This window comes from Cebus imitator, unplaced genomic scaffold (assembly GCF_001604975.1).
Source record: "Cebus imitator isolate Cc_AM_T3 unplaced genomic scaffold, Cebus_imitator-1.0 Scaffold750, whole genome shotgun sequence".
NCBI classification, from domain to species: Eukaryota; Metazoa; Chordata; class Mammalia; order Primates; family Cebidae; genus Cebus; species Cebus imitator.
The window spans coordinates 228798-246784 of NW_016108065.1; the positions used below are offsets into that span (position 1 = coordinate 228798).

General features: G+C 57.4%; 2 protein-coding genes across 3 annotated transcripts in view; one reads left to right on the top strand and one right to left on the bottom strand.

Annotated features, from left to right (window-relative positions):
* Positions 1 to 17987, top strand: part of RSPH14 (radial spoke head 14 homolog) — an 80807-nt gene that overhangs the window by 38468 nt on the left and 24352 nt on the right. The gene's annotated exons all lie outside the window — the stretch shown is intronic.
* Positions 1 to 17987, bottom strand: part of GNAZ (G protein subunit alpha z) — a 53407-nt gene that overhangs the window by 21751 nt on the left and 13669 nt on the right. The window contains exon 2 of the mRNA XM_017519484.2: positions 6612 to 7784. Coding sequence (XP_017374973.1) covers positions 6612 to 7334 — 723 coding nt within the window. The 5' untranslated portion in view covers positions 7335 to 7784. The remainder of the gene's footprint in view (positions 1 to 6611; positions 7785 to 17987) is intronic.

Consider the following 17987-nt stretch of genomic DNA (forward strand, 5'->3'; position numbering starts at 1 on the left):
CTGCCCATAAAGGAGGCCCCGGCAGAGCCCAGGCTGGCTGACCACCTGTTGTGGCAGAATCACTTTCCTGAGAGATCTGAGGAACATCAGGGACATCCCATGTAGGTTCTACCAAGGCACCTGGCAATGTCATCATGGTGGAAGAGATGGAGTTATGGGGCTGGTGTCCTGGCTACTGCCCTGCCGTGTTCAGTGACAGCTTGTGCCCTGGGAACGGCCTCTAGTGAGACAACAGGAGGTAACCATCTTGGAGGGATGCTGATGCACTGAACCACAGAGCCACCAGGTTTACAAGGATGAGTTGGGGGCCAAAGGAAAAGGCCATGTAAGCAGAGCAGGTGTGGGGGCAGCCCAAGCAGATGAGGCTAAAGCCCAGGGCCCTGCCTCCTTCTGCCTTGCAGCTGACCTCTGACCAAGGACCTCCCCAGGGCAAGGAGCCACTGCACAAGGCTGGCTAAGAAATGGCCCCACCCTTGGAAGCTCCCAGTGTGACAGGACCTGCTGTTGACAGGGGCCTCGTGGCTGCATCCTCCCTGGGAGCAGAGGAAGGAAGGAGCTAACCCAAGGACTGAAGTGCTAGCAAGGGCCTCAAATAGGTGCCAGGACCTGCTGCCTTCTCCACCCCTCCCTGCTCATCCCTCTCCCATCTTGGGCCTAAGCCAGCACCCCATAAGGTCACGCATAAAGCCCAGGACCCTAGTTGAACAGATACCCATCGTTCACTCAGCACTGGCCACAGGCTCCGAGCGGCTCAAAGCCTACTGAGGTGGCCACAGCCCCCGTTAAGGCTAAGAAGAGTGCCGGGCAATGAGGCAAGGGAACTTGGATGGGGAGAGTCAGTGCTGAGGGGATGGTGGGAGCTGTTCACAATTGTTGGCGGGGCCTCTAGGCCATCGGTGGTCCAGCTATGGGTGTGTGCCTGGCCCTCTTGAGGCTGGCCCCATCATTCCGGTGCTGGGGAAGGATAACAGACCATAGAGAGGAAATCAGGACAAGCTTAGAGGGGGATGCTGGCTGGGGAGATCGTGTGGCCAGCTGAGCCCTGCTCCCAATTTCATGCCTGCCATGGGGAGGTGCCATCAGGGCACTGCTGTGGGCTTGGTCTTCTCTGTCTCCCACCTCTGTGGAGCCTCTCAAGGTGCACTGCCACAGGGGCCGTCCGGTCCTTGGGAGCCCAGTGTGCCAGTCCAGCCCTGCCTCTGGCTCTGGTCAGGAGGTCTCTGCTATTCCAGGGTCATGATAACTTGAGGACGATGCAGACAAACTGCATGTGGCCAGCACGTTGCAAGATCAGAAGGAGCTGCTTGGGAGACCCGTGTGTGTTGGGAAAAGGGTGGCAGGCCTTCTGGCTTGGAGCTATGCCCTTGACCAGGTCAGGGACAAGAGGCAGAGTGAGGCCATGTTCTGCTAGGGCTCCCTATGGTCCTGCCACTGACTGGGCCAGGAGACAAGGGGAGGAGGGGAGTACCAACCTGTACAGCCACTCACCTCTCCCGAGCCCAGGTGTCACTGCCCTCCACTCTCCTGAGGGGAGGCTGGCTATACAGCAGCCCCCAGGGTGGAACCCAGTCTACCCCCAAGGCCCTTCCTGGAGCACCCCAGCACCCACAGGATGTGGGACCAGTAGGGGGAAGAGGAGGCTGCTGGAATTCCCAGGGGCCAGTGCTAGGATCCTCCCTGAGAGTCAGAGTTTCAGCCCTGGAGTGTGTGATGGAACCTCTCTGAGCCTCTGTTTCCCCATCTGCAAAGCTGGCTGGTTAAGAACACTAAAGGATATGTAAAGTCCCTTCTAACTCTAAGCCCTCGTAAGGTGGGGAGAGGGTATCTGGCTATTGCCCATTTGTAATTCCCTCTTTGGACAAATATAACCAGCTCTGTCAACAATAGGTGCAAGCCTGTCTTATGGAAAATACCTTGTTTCACTCACAACACATCATTTTACGGCACTAACGTTAAAACTCCATTTTTAAAGGCACTAAAACGAGCTCCTTTTTTGGGCTAAATGATAATTCATAGTGCTAGGGTGGCAGGAACATGCTGTGTTCACAGGACGGCCTTGGCAGCCCCTCCTCAGGGCACTGAACACACTCCTGTTATGGACCAGCACCCACCGGGTCTCCTTGGGAAGGGCCGAGGGCCCCAGCTGCTCTGCACCCAGAAGCCAGGGCCCAGCTCTTCCCAAGCCTACTGTCTCCTGCCTGCTCCATAAAGTCTGCAGAGCACCCACTGTGTGCCAGGCCCTCTGCTCATAGCACAGGCTATGGGGGTGGGTGTGGACCTACCCTCATGGTGCGCTGGGGCTGCTGACCTGTCCTGGAGTAGGGAGGGGTTCTGCAGGAAGCCAACGGCCACAGGACAAGGGACCATTATCCAGGGCTGGGCAGAGGCCACACGCCTGGAGGCTGGCTGCTGAAGCACTTGCAGAACTTGCCCCACAAAAGGCATGTTCTTACATCCCTCGTCTGCTGGGTACCCTCACTGATAACATGTTGACTGGCTGTCTCTCAGATAAGTGGCAGAGACACCAGGCCTCCCACAGTGCACCTTGCTGTGACCCAGCCTGCCTGTGGGGCCCAAGTGACCACCATGAGTCCTAGATGAAAGCACAATGGGGCCAGTGCTGGGAACAGCTGCCAGTCAGCTCTAGAAAGACAGGGCAGGTATCCCTGGCAGCATGAAGTTTATAGAATTGAAGCTGTGGCTGCGCTGGTGTGACTGCCTCCTCCTTGTCCCCCAGTTCCCTGTGCTGCAGGGAGAGTTGGGCTCACCTCATATCTGGCCCCCACCTGAGCCTTGTGCCCACACAGCAGGCCCATCACAGGCACATAGCAGATTTGCTACAGGGCTGGGAATGCTGACAGCTCCATCAGGAAATAGGCAGTCAGCTCCCTGTGGGTTTCCACATGAGGACATTTGACACTTCACAACCAGACTTTTAATCTGTGCCTTTTGAAGGATCCCACACCATTAGGCAGCCGGCAGAGTCCATTAGCTGATCTGCAAGGGCAGAGGTTGGGCAGCAAGTGCCCACCTACCCCCTCAACCCAGGGACCTCCAGTGGGGCTGAGTGAAGACCTGGGCTCTGCTGGTCACAGCCACCTGTGTCTGTCCCTCCGCATGGCTAGTAGGTGCCAGCTTCTCCACTTTGCCTTTCCTTAGGGCAGCAGAGTGACCATCTTTGTTGACTGACCCTTGTGTGAATGTACTAAAGAGGAGGGGCAGAACCCCTGCCATGGCCCTGGCCAAGTGAGGGGACCATGGTGGGTCCTGTGACACATGGCCTTTCAGGAGCTGTCTTTGTGGACTTGGGGGGTAGGGGCCTATCAGTGCCAGCCGTGTGCTTGAGCCTCAGTGCCTCGATCTGTGACAAAAATAACAGGTGCTGCTATCCCACAAGATCATTCAGGGGACAGGTGCACCGGAAAAACCCCCTTGCGTTGCTGGGCTGTGTTCAGGCCTCCTCTGCTGCCTGAGGAAGCCCCAGCTGGGTGGTGGGGTTGGGGGCGCTGGGGCACTGGCCTGCAAGTCTCGGCCCTGGTCAGGGCAAGGGTCCGCCAATTCCTCTGGATGAGGGTGGGAACCATGGCCACGGAGGGGGCGTGGCTCCCTGTGTGGCTCACTGCCATGCTTTACAGGCACCCCGAAATCTGCCTTCCCTGCTCTGAGGTGCTGCCCTGCACTCACTGCAGCCCTCACACCCGGGAGCCCAGAGATGCTGACGTTCTCCTTGGCAACGTGCTGACGCAGAAGCCAGCGGGTGGGCCGGGGGGCTGTGGCTCCTTCGCCAGGCATGGGGGCGGGGAGGCACTGCCAGCATCAGGAAGATGAGGCCTTGGGAGCTAAGCATGGAAGGAGAGCTATGAGGAGCTGTGTCCAGAGCCCTGGCACTGGGCCCCAAGGTTCATTTGGCTTTTGTGAAAATGAGCATGGCCTGTTCTTGGCTGCCTTGCCTTTGACAGGGCCCAGGGAGGACAATTCAGCACATTCCAAAAGGAGACGGCAGAGAGTGGCAGCCCTGTGCTAGCCGCTGTGTCAGCCCTGCCCTGACCCTTGCCTGGCTGGAGGAGAGCTGTCCTCACTGCTGGCACCACCCTGGGGGCCAGCCCACCTCTGGGCCAGCCCAGCCAGCGGGAGGAATCGCGGGAGGGGATTGTCTTTCCTCAGCAGCCTGTTTTTTCTCCATTTCCAGATATTACTGGTAGAGCATGAAAGGTCAGAATCATTTGGAATCCAGTGAATTTCCAGCCTCGCTTGGGTTTCTCATCAAGAATTTCCTTTTCTGGTGCACAGCCACTTCCCCAGGCCTGCAGAAACCAGGGTGATGGTAGTGGGTGTGCCAGCCTGGCTGCTAGCCCCTCTCTTCAGAAAACACCCTGAATAACTGAAGCCTCAGAGAGATCCCTGAGGCCAGGCCAGTGGCTGCTATCTCTGCCCATGGCCGCTCACCATGGCTCTCCCCAGGGACAGGCCCAGGAGAGGGAAGGCTAGAGATGTGAGGCCCCACAGGGGCCACCCGGCACTTCTAGGGCCTGCCCTGAGGAGCTTGCTCACACATCACTTGATGGAGGGGGGTGCAGCTGCCAGGCTAGGTCAGAAAAGGCCTCCCAGGAGGCATCACTTGAGATGAGACCTAAAGGATAAGGCAGGGGGATGAGAGGCAGGGATCAGGATGGTTATAAGCTTAAGGCTGGACAGAGCAGTATTGCTGGAGCAAAACAAGCTGACCACGGCTGGAGCAGGAGGACAGGAGAGAGAGGCAGCAAGGTGGTAGGCACAGGCCAGGCAGAGCCGAGAGGGCTGTGGGAAGGCAAAGGCCTAGCTTTGGGCCCATCTGTGAGGGCCATCTCCTCACAGACAAGTTCAGAACGAAAAGGTGACAGCCAAAGCCGTCCATGAAACATGGAGCCAACTCAAGGCCCAGGTATCCTGCCTCCTGGGTTCAGCACACCTGTGGGCACGGCCTGTCAAAGGATGCATCTGGGAGCCAGGCCTGGTGCCTGGGGAATTTGCCACGCCTGCCACTGAGTTGATAGATGAGGGAGCCACCAGATCCAAGTCAGGAAGGCCTCACAGCAATGAGATCTCAGCAGCCTCAGTACACAGCAGAAGTGGGCAGAAGTTTAAAGGGCTAGTGGTGCAAGCCCATGTGACCGGCAGCTGCAGGGTGGCCGGCAGACCCACCATGGCACCGTCCCAGGGGTCCAACCTGAGCACCTCACTTTGCCTTGCAGCTTGTCAGCCCCAGGCCCTCTGCCTACAGCCATGCCTCATCAAGGGAGCCTGACCTCACTCATCTGCTGGGATGTCCCCTTTGACCAGAATCACACATGGGGCAGAACTGAGGGCAGCCACGGGGTAAGGGGCCAGAACCCTGGAGATCATACAGATATACACACTGGGAGCAGGGTGGATACAGCCGCCTGTGCATACACCTGCCTGCAGCCCACCCATCATCTGTTCCCCCCAGACGCACCATCAACACCTAGGCACAGTTCCAGGGAGACCTCTGATGTGAGAAGGGGAGGGAGGCAAGGCTGCCTCCCTAGCTGCCTGATGAAAGCCAAAGAGCCTCTCTGCTAGGACACTTAGGCTCCTAGCACTGTGGCCACAGCATGGAGCTCTCCAGGTTCCCTGGCTGGGGCACAGGTCCAAAGCCAGAACCATTGTTGCTCTAGGCTGAACCCAAAGACCTCTGAAGCTTGCCTTAGGACTGGGTGCAGGAAGGAGTGACCTCGGAGGCCAGTGCTCCCAAGTGGGGAGGCTGGGCCCTCTTCTCCCAGTATCACCCTCCCCCAGCCAGCTCCAGGGCACCCACCACTTCACGACTCCTTGTTTGCCCCCACTCCCCCATCCCCAGGGTCAAAGGCCTCGCTCTCTCTCAAGGGCAGACTTGAAATCTGTGCTCAGGGCGTCCTGCTGAGCAAGACAGCCCCTCCATTGTCTGCCATGGCCTCCACCACTGACACTCCTGGATGTGGCCCCTCCTCATGTGCTGGACCCCCTTGTCTTGGTTGGGCCTGTGCACACTGCCCCCCTGCTCTGCCCAGCTCCCCACCCTCTCTAGCAACTCCACTCGGAAGCCCCCACCGCCTGGCACTTGGCCCAAGTCCCCCTTGGGCTGCACCCATGCCACTATGAAAGAATCCCAATACCTGCTTTTACGTCATCCCCTCTCCAACAGGACCTGGGATTCTACCTTCTAAACAGCTCTTAACCCCATCTCTGGCAGACTGTCAGGCTCAAGATGGGGTTGTAGGAGTGGCTGTTGTTCCTGGACCTACATGCTAAAAGGAGACTGGTACTGGCAGGAGCTTCATGGATTTGCCAAACTATCAGATGGACTGACCCCGGATGCTTGGCGGAGCCTCATACTCTCTTTCCCTGCGGCCTGCACACCTGATACTTCAGGCATGGGACCTGACACCTGCACTCCACACACTGTTCCCTCTTCGCCCACCTTGCTGGAGCCGCCTCAGTTATCGTGCAGCAGGGCTGGGTCTGTGCCTGGTTCCCTTTCTGGCTGCAGACTCTGCCAGACCCTGCAAATCCTCTTGCTTCTGGGAACCCATGACAGCAGGAACAAGCAGAGGAAAACCCCAGGCCCTACTTACTGTCTGGTTATCCTCGTAGAGTTTCAGGTCATAGCCACTGAGCTCCACGCAGAAGATAATGGCCGTGACGCCCTCGAAGCAGTGGATCCACTTTTTGCGCTCTGACCTCTGCCCACCTACATCCACCATCTTGAAGGTGAGCTCCTTGAAGGTGAACTTGTTCTCCACGATGCCCGTGGTCATGTCCCGGGAGCGTAGGATGTCCTCGACAGTGGGGATGTAGTCAGCTGCGGCGATGCGCTCCAGGTCGTTCAGGTAGTAGGCCGCGTTGTCCTCCAGGTGGTACTCGCTGGAGCGGCTGAAGCAGGCCTGTGCGCCTGGGTCTGCCCAGAGCCTCCGCATGACGCCCAGCAGCTCGGGTGTGATCTCGCCCTTGCTCTCGGCGGGGCCTGTGAGTGCGAAGAGTTGCACAGCGTCGTAGGCGCGGTCGGGGTTGTGGAAGTCGATCCTGAGGGCAGCCAGGGCCCGGATGATGCGGGTCAGCGAGTCGATGGCGTTGTAGATGATGAGAGGCTTATACTCCTTGCAGGCCTCCAGGTTGAAGCCACCGCTGTGGATGATCTTCATCTGTTTGACAATGGTGCTCTTGCCTGAGTTGCTAGTGCCCAACAGGAGCAGCTTGATCTCGCGGCGCTGCCGCTGGCTCTCCGAGCGCAGGTGGCGGTCAATTCTCCGGGACCGCCGGGCTGCTTCTTTTTCCTCTGAGCTTTGCCGACATCCCATGGTCTGGCAGCAGCGGGCCCAGACAAGGAGCACAGGACAGGGTGCTTCTCCCTCTTGCCACAGGGGATGCTGAGACCAGGCAGATGAGAGCCCAGCTGCCCTGGAGGCGCTCAGTACCAGCAGGGGGGTGAGGCCGAGCCACACTGCAGCCCCTGCCCCAGCGCCTCTTCTCCAGCCGGCATGGCGCTCCGTTCAGCGGGCGGTGGCCGCCCCTCCCCACTAGTGACACTCCACCTCCCTAGTCAGCAAAGTGGCCTGATTTGCCGTAGTCATTCCCTGTCCTCGGCCGACGGTGGGAAGCCGTCCGCTTGTGTCTGCCTCGGCTGCTGCCGTCTGGTTGCCGGTTGCTGTGGCGATGCTGCTGAGTGGCTGGAGAGTTGGAGGGCTGGTCGCTGGTGTGCTCCCTGCAGCCCCCCGCCTCTGGCTCCCACTGTGCATCCAGCCCTTCACCTGCCAAACACAGAGAAAAGCGTGAGCCTCCTCCCCGCAGCCCCACCTCAGGCTGGACAGGGAAAGGGAGCTCTTCTGAAAACAGAGTAGCAGAGACTGGCCTCAGAAAAGGAGCTGGGAACAATCCATCCAACCCCCTCTCCTCCATGGGGCGCTGCAGGGTGTGTCCACACCACGGTATACACATATGCCTGCTGCTGCCTGGCCCGTCTATCTGAAGCCAGGTGCATGAGGTAGAGGAGGGTGTGTGTGAGGCCTCTGCCCACCCAGCCCCCATGCTGGACTCACTTCTGCCACATCCAGTTAGGATTCAATAAGGTCGCCCTGCTGTGATGCCCGTGGGGCCCTCCTCCCAGAGAGCACTGATGGAGCTCAGCCTTGCCCTGCTTCACACGAGTGTCCAGGTCTTGGCCCAGCCCTAGGATAACTGAGTGCCTCCCTGACTCTCACCACCCCGCAGAAGCTGGGTCATTGCTGATCACAGAGAGGACAAGCACCAGAAGGGAGGCCTGGCCCCTGCCTTCCCTAGAGAATACTCTGCTGGGCCAGCCCAGGAGCCAGCAGATGGGCAGGGACCAGAGCAAGGTGGAGGCAGCAGGCTGCGGGAGCACCATGAAGTGCCCAAGCAGAGTGGGCAGTGGTGGCTTCACTCTCGCAGAAGGAGGTAGAGGGGGGCTTGGGCTGAGGCCAGGGAGCTGGGACCTGCATGTGGCACTGTGGTGAAATCCACCTGGGAGAGCAGGAGATGTCACAGTAGCTCCTAAGGGTAATTGTAATTGCTGAGACCAGGGCAAGGCAGGGTAGCCTAGAGGCCCCACAGTCCCAGGCAGAATCTTTCATCAACCCCGAGATTCAGGGCCTCTGTGTCCTCATCCACCTTTCCTGCCAGCAGGGAGGGGCACACCCTAGGATGCTTCTGTGACTTTGCCGGGTGCTGGGGCCAGGCCTCACCACACAAGGGGCAGCCCAAAGCTCACGCTTCTGCCCCTGGCTGTGGGCCCAGGGTGATGCTTAGCCTCACCCAGCTCACAGGCACCCCTCTTGCTCCTTCCCCTGACCTCTGTCCCTGTCTAAAGACCCACACAGCCTCCCATCCTGCCATAGACAGAATTCACTCCTCTAATGCCACCCATCAACTCCATGACAGGCCCCTGGTGGCCTGAGGCAGGCAGACCCCAACATCTAAGGCCCCACCCCCAACTCCTGGGTGTGACCAGCATCTGAAACTCAACCTGTCAAACCCTCAGCAAATGGCACTTGATCCTCCCAGCTGCCATTCATGCCCCTCACTGTCCCTTGCCCCTCATAAACCTTGACCACTAGTCCTGACGATCCTGCTCTGAAGCAGGCCCCTGGTGGGCTGTCCTCTCCCTGGACAGAGGTTCTGGTCTCTCCTGGCAGTGGCGGTGGCCTCTCATACCTGCTCCCTATCCCCACCAGCCTCCGACAGCCAGAGGCTCTAATGCTGCCTCTCTCCCTTGGTCAAACCCTGACGTTGCCCCACCACTCTCACGATGGTCTCATCCTTTATGCCTTGCTTGCCTCTCCCAGGTTGTGTGGCTTCTGGGGACTCACTCCCATCTTAGAGCCTGTCCCTCACTGGCCACAGGTATCTGTGACAAGTAAAGCGTCTAGCATAAGCCTGGTGCTCAGAGAACGACAGCCAGGAGCAGTCACTGCCCCTCTGTGCTTGTCACTGTGAGCATCACCTTGCCCCCATCCTCCTCCATAGCAGCCCTCAGCTAATGTGTGACCTACATGATCTTGTGTCCTGCCGTCGCCTCCACCCCAAGCCAGAGTATGGGCAAGGAGAGTCCGTTGTGGCCTCGCTCCCCACTGGGAACAAAGCAGTGCCTGGTGCACAGTGGGCGTTCAGTAAGCACTGTTTGGTGGACGGAAGGAGGGAGGGAAGGAATCACTGGAGACGCTGAGGAACTTTCCTGCTTCACCGGACAGCCACTGATGAGAGGTGTACCAGGGAATGTCCTAGAAAAGTCTCTGCCAAGAGGGCAGTGATTAAACAGTCACTCAGCCCAATCCCAACGAGGCTGAAAATTACATCTGAGAATGGAAGCCTTGAAATGACCCTCCTACTCCAGCACACAGTGGGCAGAACACCTGCTTAAAGATGACACATGATAATGTGTAATATGCACACAAACCATCAGTGCATGGAGGATGGGGACCCTGTGGCTGCTCCCTTGTCCCTGCTGACAACCTGACAGTCCCTCAGGTGTGGAAAGGTGTCCAAAGCCCTCAGCCCACTTCCTGGGCACCCAGGGTCCTCCCTGCCAGCGCCGTCATTCCAGCAGGAAGCCAACATGCTCCTTTCAGAAGGCAGGAGGTGTCCTCTGTTGTCAAGACTGTTCTTCTCAATTTAGCATTTGAAAATCTAAGGTATGGCCAGACACCCCCCTGGCCTTCTGTCCCAGTGGTGGGCTGAGAAGCTGCTCTGTCCAAGGATGTGTGATTTGTGCTTTGGAATGTATGCGCTCCATGGCTCCAGGGCTGGAAAATCAGGAGAAGCAGGTTGGGGACACTAGGCTAGCAGCCTGGGCCCTGAACTGCTGTTGTCTGGAAGCCTGGAGCCAAAGGCAGCCCGTGCAGTCTTTGATCAGTGTGCACCAGCAACGACAGGGCAATGTGGGATGAAAAGGGGACATTGAGGCCAGGTAGTAACCACGTGTGTCAGGGCCAAGTCTGTCGTCTGCATGGGGCAGTGCCAAACAGTCACAACCAAGGGCAGGTCCCCTGCTTGAGGACCTTCATCTTTCAGATTGCCTGAACCAAACAAGCAGAAGGCCCTGCCCAGAATCCTCCCTGCAGCTCTGTGGGGCTCTGTCATGTTCGGGGGTGTGAGTGCCCCCTGCAGGGGCACCATGCACGGGACAGGGCTGTACACAGATGCAAGGAGGTCTTGGAATGGGAGCCTGGCTGTGGTCCAAATGGGACCTTATGACAGTCCCACTAATTCTGAGGCTTGGTTTCTTGGCTCTTATACAAGGCTCTAGCCAGCCCTCTCTGAGTCTAACCTGGGCTTTACCAGACATGCTAGGACTCCCCAAGTCCCAGGATGGAACCTGATGATGGCTAGCCCAGAGACAAGGGCCAAGAATGGATAACCACATTGTTCCCTGGCCCAGAAACTACTCATGGGTTACCCAACACCCAAGATCCGCCACCACAGTGCCCCTGGGCATGGCTAGAAATACCAACGGGATGGGCCAGGGAAAGAGTGTGCCAGGCAAAGGAGTAACATGCTCTAAGGTCCTGTGGTGTGTGGGGGGGTGTGTTAGAGATGGGCAAGACAAAACATGGGTGACAGGGGAACTGAAGGAAGGTCAGAGTGGCTGGACCAAGGGAGAGGAGAGAGGTACCAGGCAAGACCTTGGAAGGGGCAGGGCTCACCAGAAGTCCAGCTGAGCCTTTGGTCTTCACTGAAGAGGGAAGTCACTGAAAGGTGTTAAGCCATGTGTGTATCTGCGTGTTTGTGGCAGTAAGTGGTGCCTGTGTGCAGGTCCATTACGGTGTGTGTGCGTGAATGCATAGTTCCCTGTGTGTCTGTGAGTGCGCACGTGCACGGATGCATCGTGTCTGGTTGCTAGTATGCCAGTGTGTGCATGTGTCTGTTCATATGCACACACAGCTACATGTATGTGTCTGTGAGCAGGCCCATGTATACATCTGTGGGTGTGTACAGGTCCATGCCCCTGTCTGCATGTGGCTGTGCATGTATGCAGCTGCACGTGTGCTGGTGGTGCCTGTGAGCATCTGCATATGGTTGCATGTGGCATCCTGGGAGCAGAGATGCCCTGGAGAGGAGGAACCAGCTGTGGTGTGGAGCTAGGCTGAAGTGACTGGGGCAGAGGAGAGATGGGTCAGGGGCTCTCCAGCATCCCACACTTACTTGCTGAACTATGGCTTTGAGCCTGGCACTTGGGCTGGAGCTGCTGACTGAGGCAGATGAAGATCCATTACCTATTTTTGCTCAGGTAGGAGGGCAGGAGTCTGACTATAGACTGCAGATAAACAGCGAGTGACAGAAGATGCCCAGCGCTACAGTGGAAATGGAGCTCCAGGTGGCCAGGGTTGGGGGTGGCACATGCGGGCTCCAAGTCTGCAAAGGTGGGTGGGGCTGGCCTCCTGACAGGTGAGAGGCGAGTATGGGTGGTAAAGGAGGGAGGCAAGCAGGCATGAGGAATGAGGGAACCGCCGGTGCAAAGGCCCTGAAGTGGGAACATGTCTGACCAGTCTGAGGGACAGGAAGGAGGCCGTGTGGCTGGTGCCAAGAGGGTAGGAAGTCACTGTGAGTCAGGAGCCAGCCTGGGTTTGGGTGACGAGTACCGTGATCTGCCCTGTGTGACCAGCATCCCTCTGGCTGCTGGGCTGAAGCCAGACCAGAGGAGACTCCTGGATGCAAACATCCAGGTGATAAAAGGGGAGCGATGTAGGTGAGGGCTGGGGGACATGGATGCAGTGATGAACTCTGCAAGATGTGTGAGCTGCACAGTGCACAGTGCCTGGTGATGAAGTGGTGGCTGAGTGGAGCAGGGAGACCATCAGGGAACTCCAGGGTCCAGCCCACAGGCTGAAGCACGGGCTGCTCTTGGAGAGCAGGGGAAAGTGGCAGGTACTGGGAAAGGGGAGCTGTCAGCTGTCCCTGTGGTACAGGACCCTGCTGTGCCTATGGCTAGGGCTCAGTTCAGATGAGTGGACTGTATCAGTGAACACCAGCTAGCATCCAGCCCCCAGCACCTGCCCCAGCAGATATGTAGTGTTTGTGGCATGAAGAGTGTGTCAAATTCACTGGAAGGTTGCTTAGGACTTAGTATGACACAGGGCCAGGCACTAGATCCGACATGCAGGTACCCAGAGGCCAAGAAGCCCTGGTAGGCTGTGCTCAGGCCAGAGTCTGCAGCTGCCTGCCTCTTCCCCAGCAGCCTCAGGAAACTAGCTCCTCTTGGCCTTAGGATCTGAAAAAGAGCTCCATCCTGGTCCCTGACTCACCTACCCAAAGGTTGCTAAGGTACAGTCCCAAACCCTGAGCCCACTCAGGAAGCCTCTGCTGAGATGGTTTCAGGACAGTCTGTCCTGTGGTTTCAGGATAGACTCTTCGGCCCAAGCATGGACTTCCCTTCAAGACTCTCCCTTCCTACCCACCACCCAGCAGGCCCGGCCTGCCCTCATGACCCTTCTTCCAGATGCGGCCCTCTCAAGTCTGTTTCTGTAACAGATGTGGAGTGACAGCCCTGAGCCAAGGTGGGGACATAGTCATGGCGGGAAAGTGCTCCCTTTCTTAGGACCTTTGCATCTTGGATGCCCTCCACTCTAGGAGCCACCTCCCTCCCCAGGCGCAATCCCTGGAGGCTCAGCCCGCTGCTGGGCACAGAGCTCAGGTAACATAGCACCCACACCTGCACCCAGGCCATGGGAGCCAGCCTGCCCTGCCCTAACCTCCAGGCTCTCCCCAAAGCCTCACTTGAGGCCCCTTCCACAACAGCCAGCACAGCACGGAGTCTGTCCCCCCCGCCGACGCAGAAGACAGCCCACAGCCAAGGTCATCAAAGGTGTCACTGCCCAAGCCGGCTAAGCCAGGGGTGGGAAGACTTATCAGCTTATAGACAGGCTCCCTCATCATTGTGCCCCACTTCCTCAGAGACAGCAGCCCAGCCCCTCACTCTCTAGGTCCCTAACTTACCTGCCTCCCTCCCTCCTCACCTCCCAGGAAAGCCTGCCCCATGCAGGGCCTGGGCCACGGGAAAGGGTGAGCCAAGATGAAGTGACGGTTCAACACACAGACCCTGCATCCAGAGAAGTAGTTTAGGCTTGCTGAGGAGATGGAACTGTACCCAGACTGTGACTGGGGGAGAGGCCCGGCAGTCTTGCCTGAGGCTCAATAGAGGCCACTTAGATGGCCACCTCTGCTGGTAACAGGAACTAGGACCCCAAGAGGTAGCAGGCAGCCCAGGCCACAGGACCAGCAAGGCAGAACAAGGGCACAGACAGCCCCAGTGCCCGATGGACTCCCAGTCCTCCCCAGCCTCAGTGTGGGGACCAGTGGTGTTCACTATCCCAGGCTTGGGGTGGCAGCAGGAGTCATGGAACCCACTTTAGACCAACTAGGCCTTTCCACCCCACTAGAGCTGACTCTGGGGCTGCCTGCGCCTACCTGCCACTTGCCCTGTCCTGGAGTCCCCCATGGAGGCTGAGCTGCCCAGCATGCCCCAAGCAGGGCTATGACTCAGCACTGCCTCACACCCACCCCACCCGTTCGCTGAGACACCTTCTGTCCTGGCAGCAGCGGCCCCTGTACCTGCCAGCTCCACCTTGGCACCCAGTGGCTGGTCTGTAGTGACCTGGGGGTGGGAGGGAGGAGGCCAGCGCAGTGACAGATCTCCATGCTCACCAATGCCTGTGACCACAGCCCTTCCTCACGCAAGGATGTGCGGCAGAGTGGGGAAGGCTCCAGCCCCAAGCCAGCCCACAGCTCAGAGCATGCAGGGACCAGAAGGAGGAGATGGACTGGGGTACCCTGAACCCATATCTTGGGCATGCAGATGGTTCATACAATTCAGATCACTCAAATTGCTGTGTGAGTGTGAGAACCTGTGGGCCAGGCTTGAAACTGCCTTTGCAAAATTATGACTGAGATAGTGAAAGAGATCTAACTTAACTGACTCCATCTTGAGTCTAACCTCCAAGCAATCCTTGTTCATTCCTGGGCGTAGGCTGAACTAACTTTGGGAGAAACTTCATTTATAGTTTAAACAAAGACGGTAACAGTCCTTTCCCAAAGCAGACGTCCTTCTTGCCTGGGGACTAGATTGCCTTTGTAGGACTAACATTAGCCATAAGATTAGAAATTACGGTTTAGGAGTCATGCAACTAAAGGTTACAAGATTCTGACCCTCCCTAAACTGCTCCTAAGATTAGTGCTTGAGGTATTTTGCAGACCCTGTACTTGATGGATCAGCTGGCCCCACCCAGATCGATAAACTGGCTCATCTGATGTGTACCTCCACCCAGGAACTGACTGGGCACAAGAAGACAGCTCCGACTCCCTATTTCTTCCTTGACCAATCAGCACTCCTGGCTCACTGGCTTCTCTCCACCCACCAAGTTATCCTTAAAAACTCTGCTCCCTGAATGCTCTAGGAGACTGATTTGAGTAATAATAAAACTCCGGTCTCCCGCACAGCCGGCTCTTCATGAATTACTCTTTCTCTATTGCAATTGCTGTCTTGATGCATTGGCACTGTCTAGGCAGCGGGCAAGGTGAACCCCTTGGGTGGTTACGAGCTTGACTGTGGCATTTCTATCTTCAGAGTCTCACTCTGTCACCCAGCTGCAGTGCACCATCACGGTTCACTGCAGCCTCAACCCCCCAGGCTCAAGTGATCCTCCCACCTCAGCCTCTCAATTAGATGGGACTACAGGCACATGACACCATGCCCAGCTAATTTTTTATTTTTTGTAGAAACAGGGTCTCATTATGTTGTTCAGCCTGGTCTCAAGCTCCTGGGCTCAAGCAATCCTCCTGTCTCAGCCTCCCAAAGTGTTGGAGTTACAGGTGTGAGACACCATGCTCATCCTATCATCTCTTAAAGAGTGGGTGCTGCCCCCAACTCTGAAGCCTGCGTCCCCACATTACCTCCCACCATGATGCCATTTTAGAAACCAAGGTCTGGAAAAGCCTGTGCCTGTGGCCACTGCAGATTACCAGGTTTCCTCCTGGCTGAATGAGGAAGCACTTTCCATTGCTCTTTTACGCCTGGCTTATCTGAGCTGCGTTTGCTTTCAGCTGACAAGCTGCACACTCCCTGTCCTGCCCCAGCCATTCGTCCCCTCGTGAGTTTCCCAGGCTGGCCTGGACCTGCGGGGGCCTCCTCAGTGGCAGCTCTCTGTGGTCGCTGAGGAGTTAGGTGGCCTCTGTGGTGCCCAGCTCTTCTGTCCAACTTCCTTCCCTCCTGTCAACCTGGCCCCCACTCAATGGGAAGTGGGCTCCGCAGATGCTGCAGCCCTATGACTGTGCTCCCCTCTCTCCAGTGGTCTGGTCATGGTCCAGTGTCCCCACAGACTCTTCACGGAACCATTTCCACACATCTTCATGGGCAGTCAGGGGCAACTGCGGGCTGGGCCCCGGGGAAGGTCTGTCTCAGGGAAGCTGGGCATGGTGGGGCTTGGGAGGGGATGCTAGGTCCCAGCCGTGGCTCTGCTGTGCTTTACTCATCTATAGTGCCCCTCCTTGGGCCACTGAGGCCACTGGAGAGGAAGGCACCCAGGGAACCTAGGCCCAAAGGCCGTGGTTGGAGATGCACAGGAGACAGCTGCACCTCCATGCCACCCATCTGCTGCCACTGCTGGGCTGAGTGCTTTACTCACACATGTCATCTCACATTAAAAGCAGGGCTGGGAGGTGGCCTCGGCTTTATGGCTGTAGAAACCAAAGTGCAAAGATGGAGGTAATTTCCTCAGGGTGGCCTGGCTGGGAGTCCGCAGGCCTTAGCTCCCACCAAGCCCTCCAACCCCCAAGCACCACAGAACTGCAGTCTGCCTAACCTGGCCACACCTGGGTATCACTTGCTGTTTTTATTCAATATTTTTCTTTAAATTGACTACCTTTTTTACTTTAAAAAATGTACTTCAAAACAACTTCTTAGTCCTACTTTCAGTGGAAAGCCAGGGTCACTCACCAGACAGAAGTAATCTAAATACAAAACAGAGTAGAGGAACCACTTCTGCCCATAGCCAGTGGGGGGACCCTGCCAAGGGACCAGGCAAGGGTGCTGGCTGTTGCTGAAACAGTGGGGATTCGCACCTGCTGGAGGGTGCGAGAGCCACGTTGGCACCAAACTGGTATTTTCTCCTTGAAGGAGAAGGACTGAGAGAAATAAAAAAGGATTACCTTCCTCTGGGAAGAGTTAGTGCCACCTACAGCTATGGCTTTAGGCCACCTCCTAGGATTTGGTGGTGTCGCAGCCCCCTGCTCTGTCCCCACCGCCTCCTGGGGACACAGGTGGGGTGCATGGGGAACCGGGGCCAGACGTCCTCTCTGCTGGGACAACCAGGGCGGAGGTGCTGGTGCTGGTGGTGAACGGATGGGGGCTGTTTGGGCTGTGGTGTAAACACCAAACCACTTGTCCTCAGGCCAGAGCCCATTTCTCATCTCAGCAAAGTGAGTCACCCTCTCCCCGGCTCAGTCCCACTTGCCTGCTCAGCAGAGCATCCTCCACTGCTTTTCCCGTTGCTTCTAAATCAGCCAGCACATGTGCCCAGGCCTGAGGCCCTCCACTCTCAGATCTGTATGGGCAACCGATCAGTCACTCAACCCGCCCCGATCAATACTTTGCTCTCCCGGAATTGAGCTCTGCTGTGTGTGGCCCAGCTCAGGGACAGGGGGACATGGTGGGGAACAAGTTGAGTCTATGTGCCAAGGAGCTCATATTCTAGCTGGGGAGATGGTGAGCATGAAAGGCAGCCAGGCCATTTCAGATAAAGCTCAGCACCATGGAGAAGTGGGCACAGAGAAAAATGTAGAATGGCAGCAGTGAGGAATCGCTGAGGACACCAAGGGGTGGGTGATTCCCAGAGCTCACCCCTCAGATGCAGCAGATGGACTTAGCTTGGGGAGAAGCTGCTTGGAAACCATGTCCACCTCTCTGAGGTAAGGGTTCCCAGCCTGAGAGCTGCTCCCAGAAAATTCAAGCGCTCTAGATGAGGCTCCCCACCTAGGGGCAGGTGGCCCCAGGGGACCCAGGACAGGATGGGGGTTGGTACGACCTCCTGGAGCAGCACTTCTACATCACACCCTCCAGTGTGCAACGGCACCTGGACATGCGATACCACCTGGACATGCGATGGTAGGGTGACCACAAAACCGCAGACAGCGTGTCCTGTGGCAAGTGAGCCAGGGTTGGTGTCCGCGCCCACACTCATCTGGGAGACCAGGGACCTGCCTTCCCTGCCTTCACAGCATGACACTGTCTGTGGCATCCCCACTGAATAGCTTCCTGTCCAGCTTCCCACTGGGCCATGGGGTGGTGAAGGGTGGGGCTGTGGTTCTCAGGCTGCATTGCAGCATCGTTCATGGCAGGGCCGCGGGGATGAACGCAAAAATGAGCATGGATATACTTATACCCAGGACACCAGGGCTTCCCCATGCTGCTTCATCCTGGCCAGCATGGCTGTCTGCAGTAAGGCCTG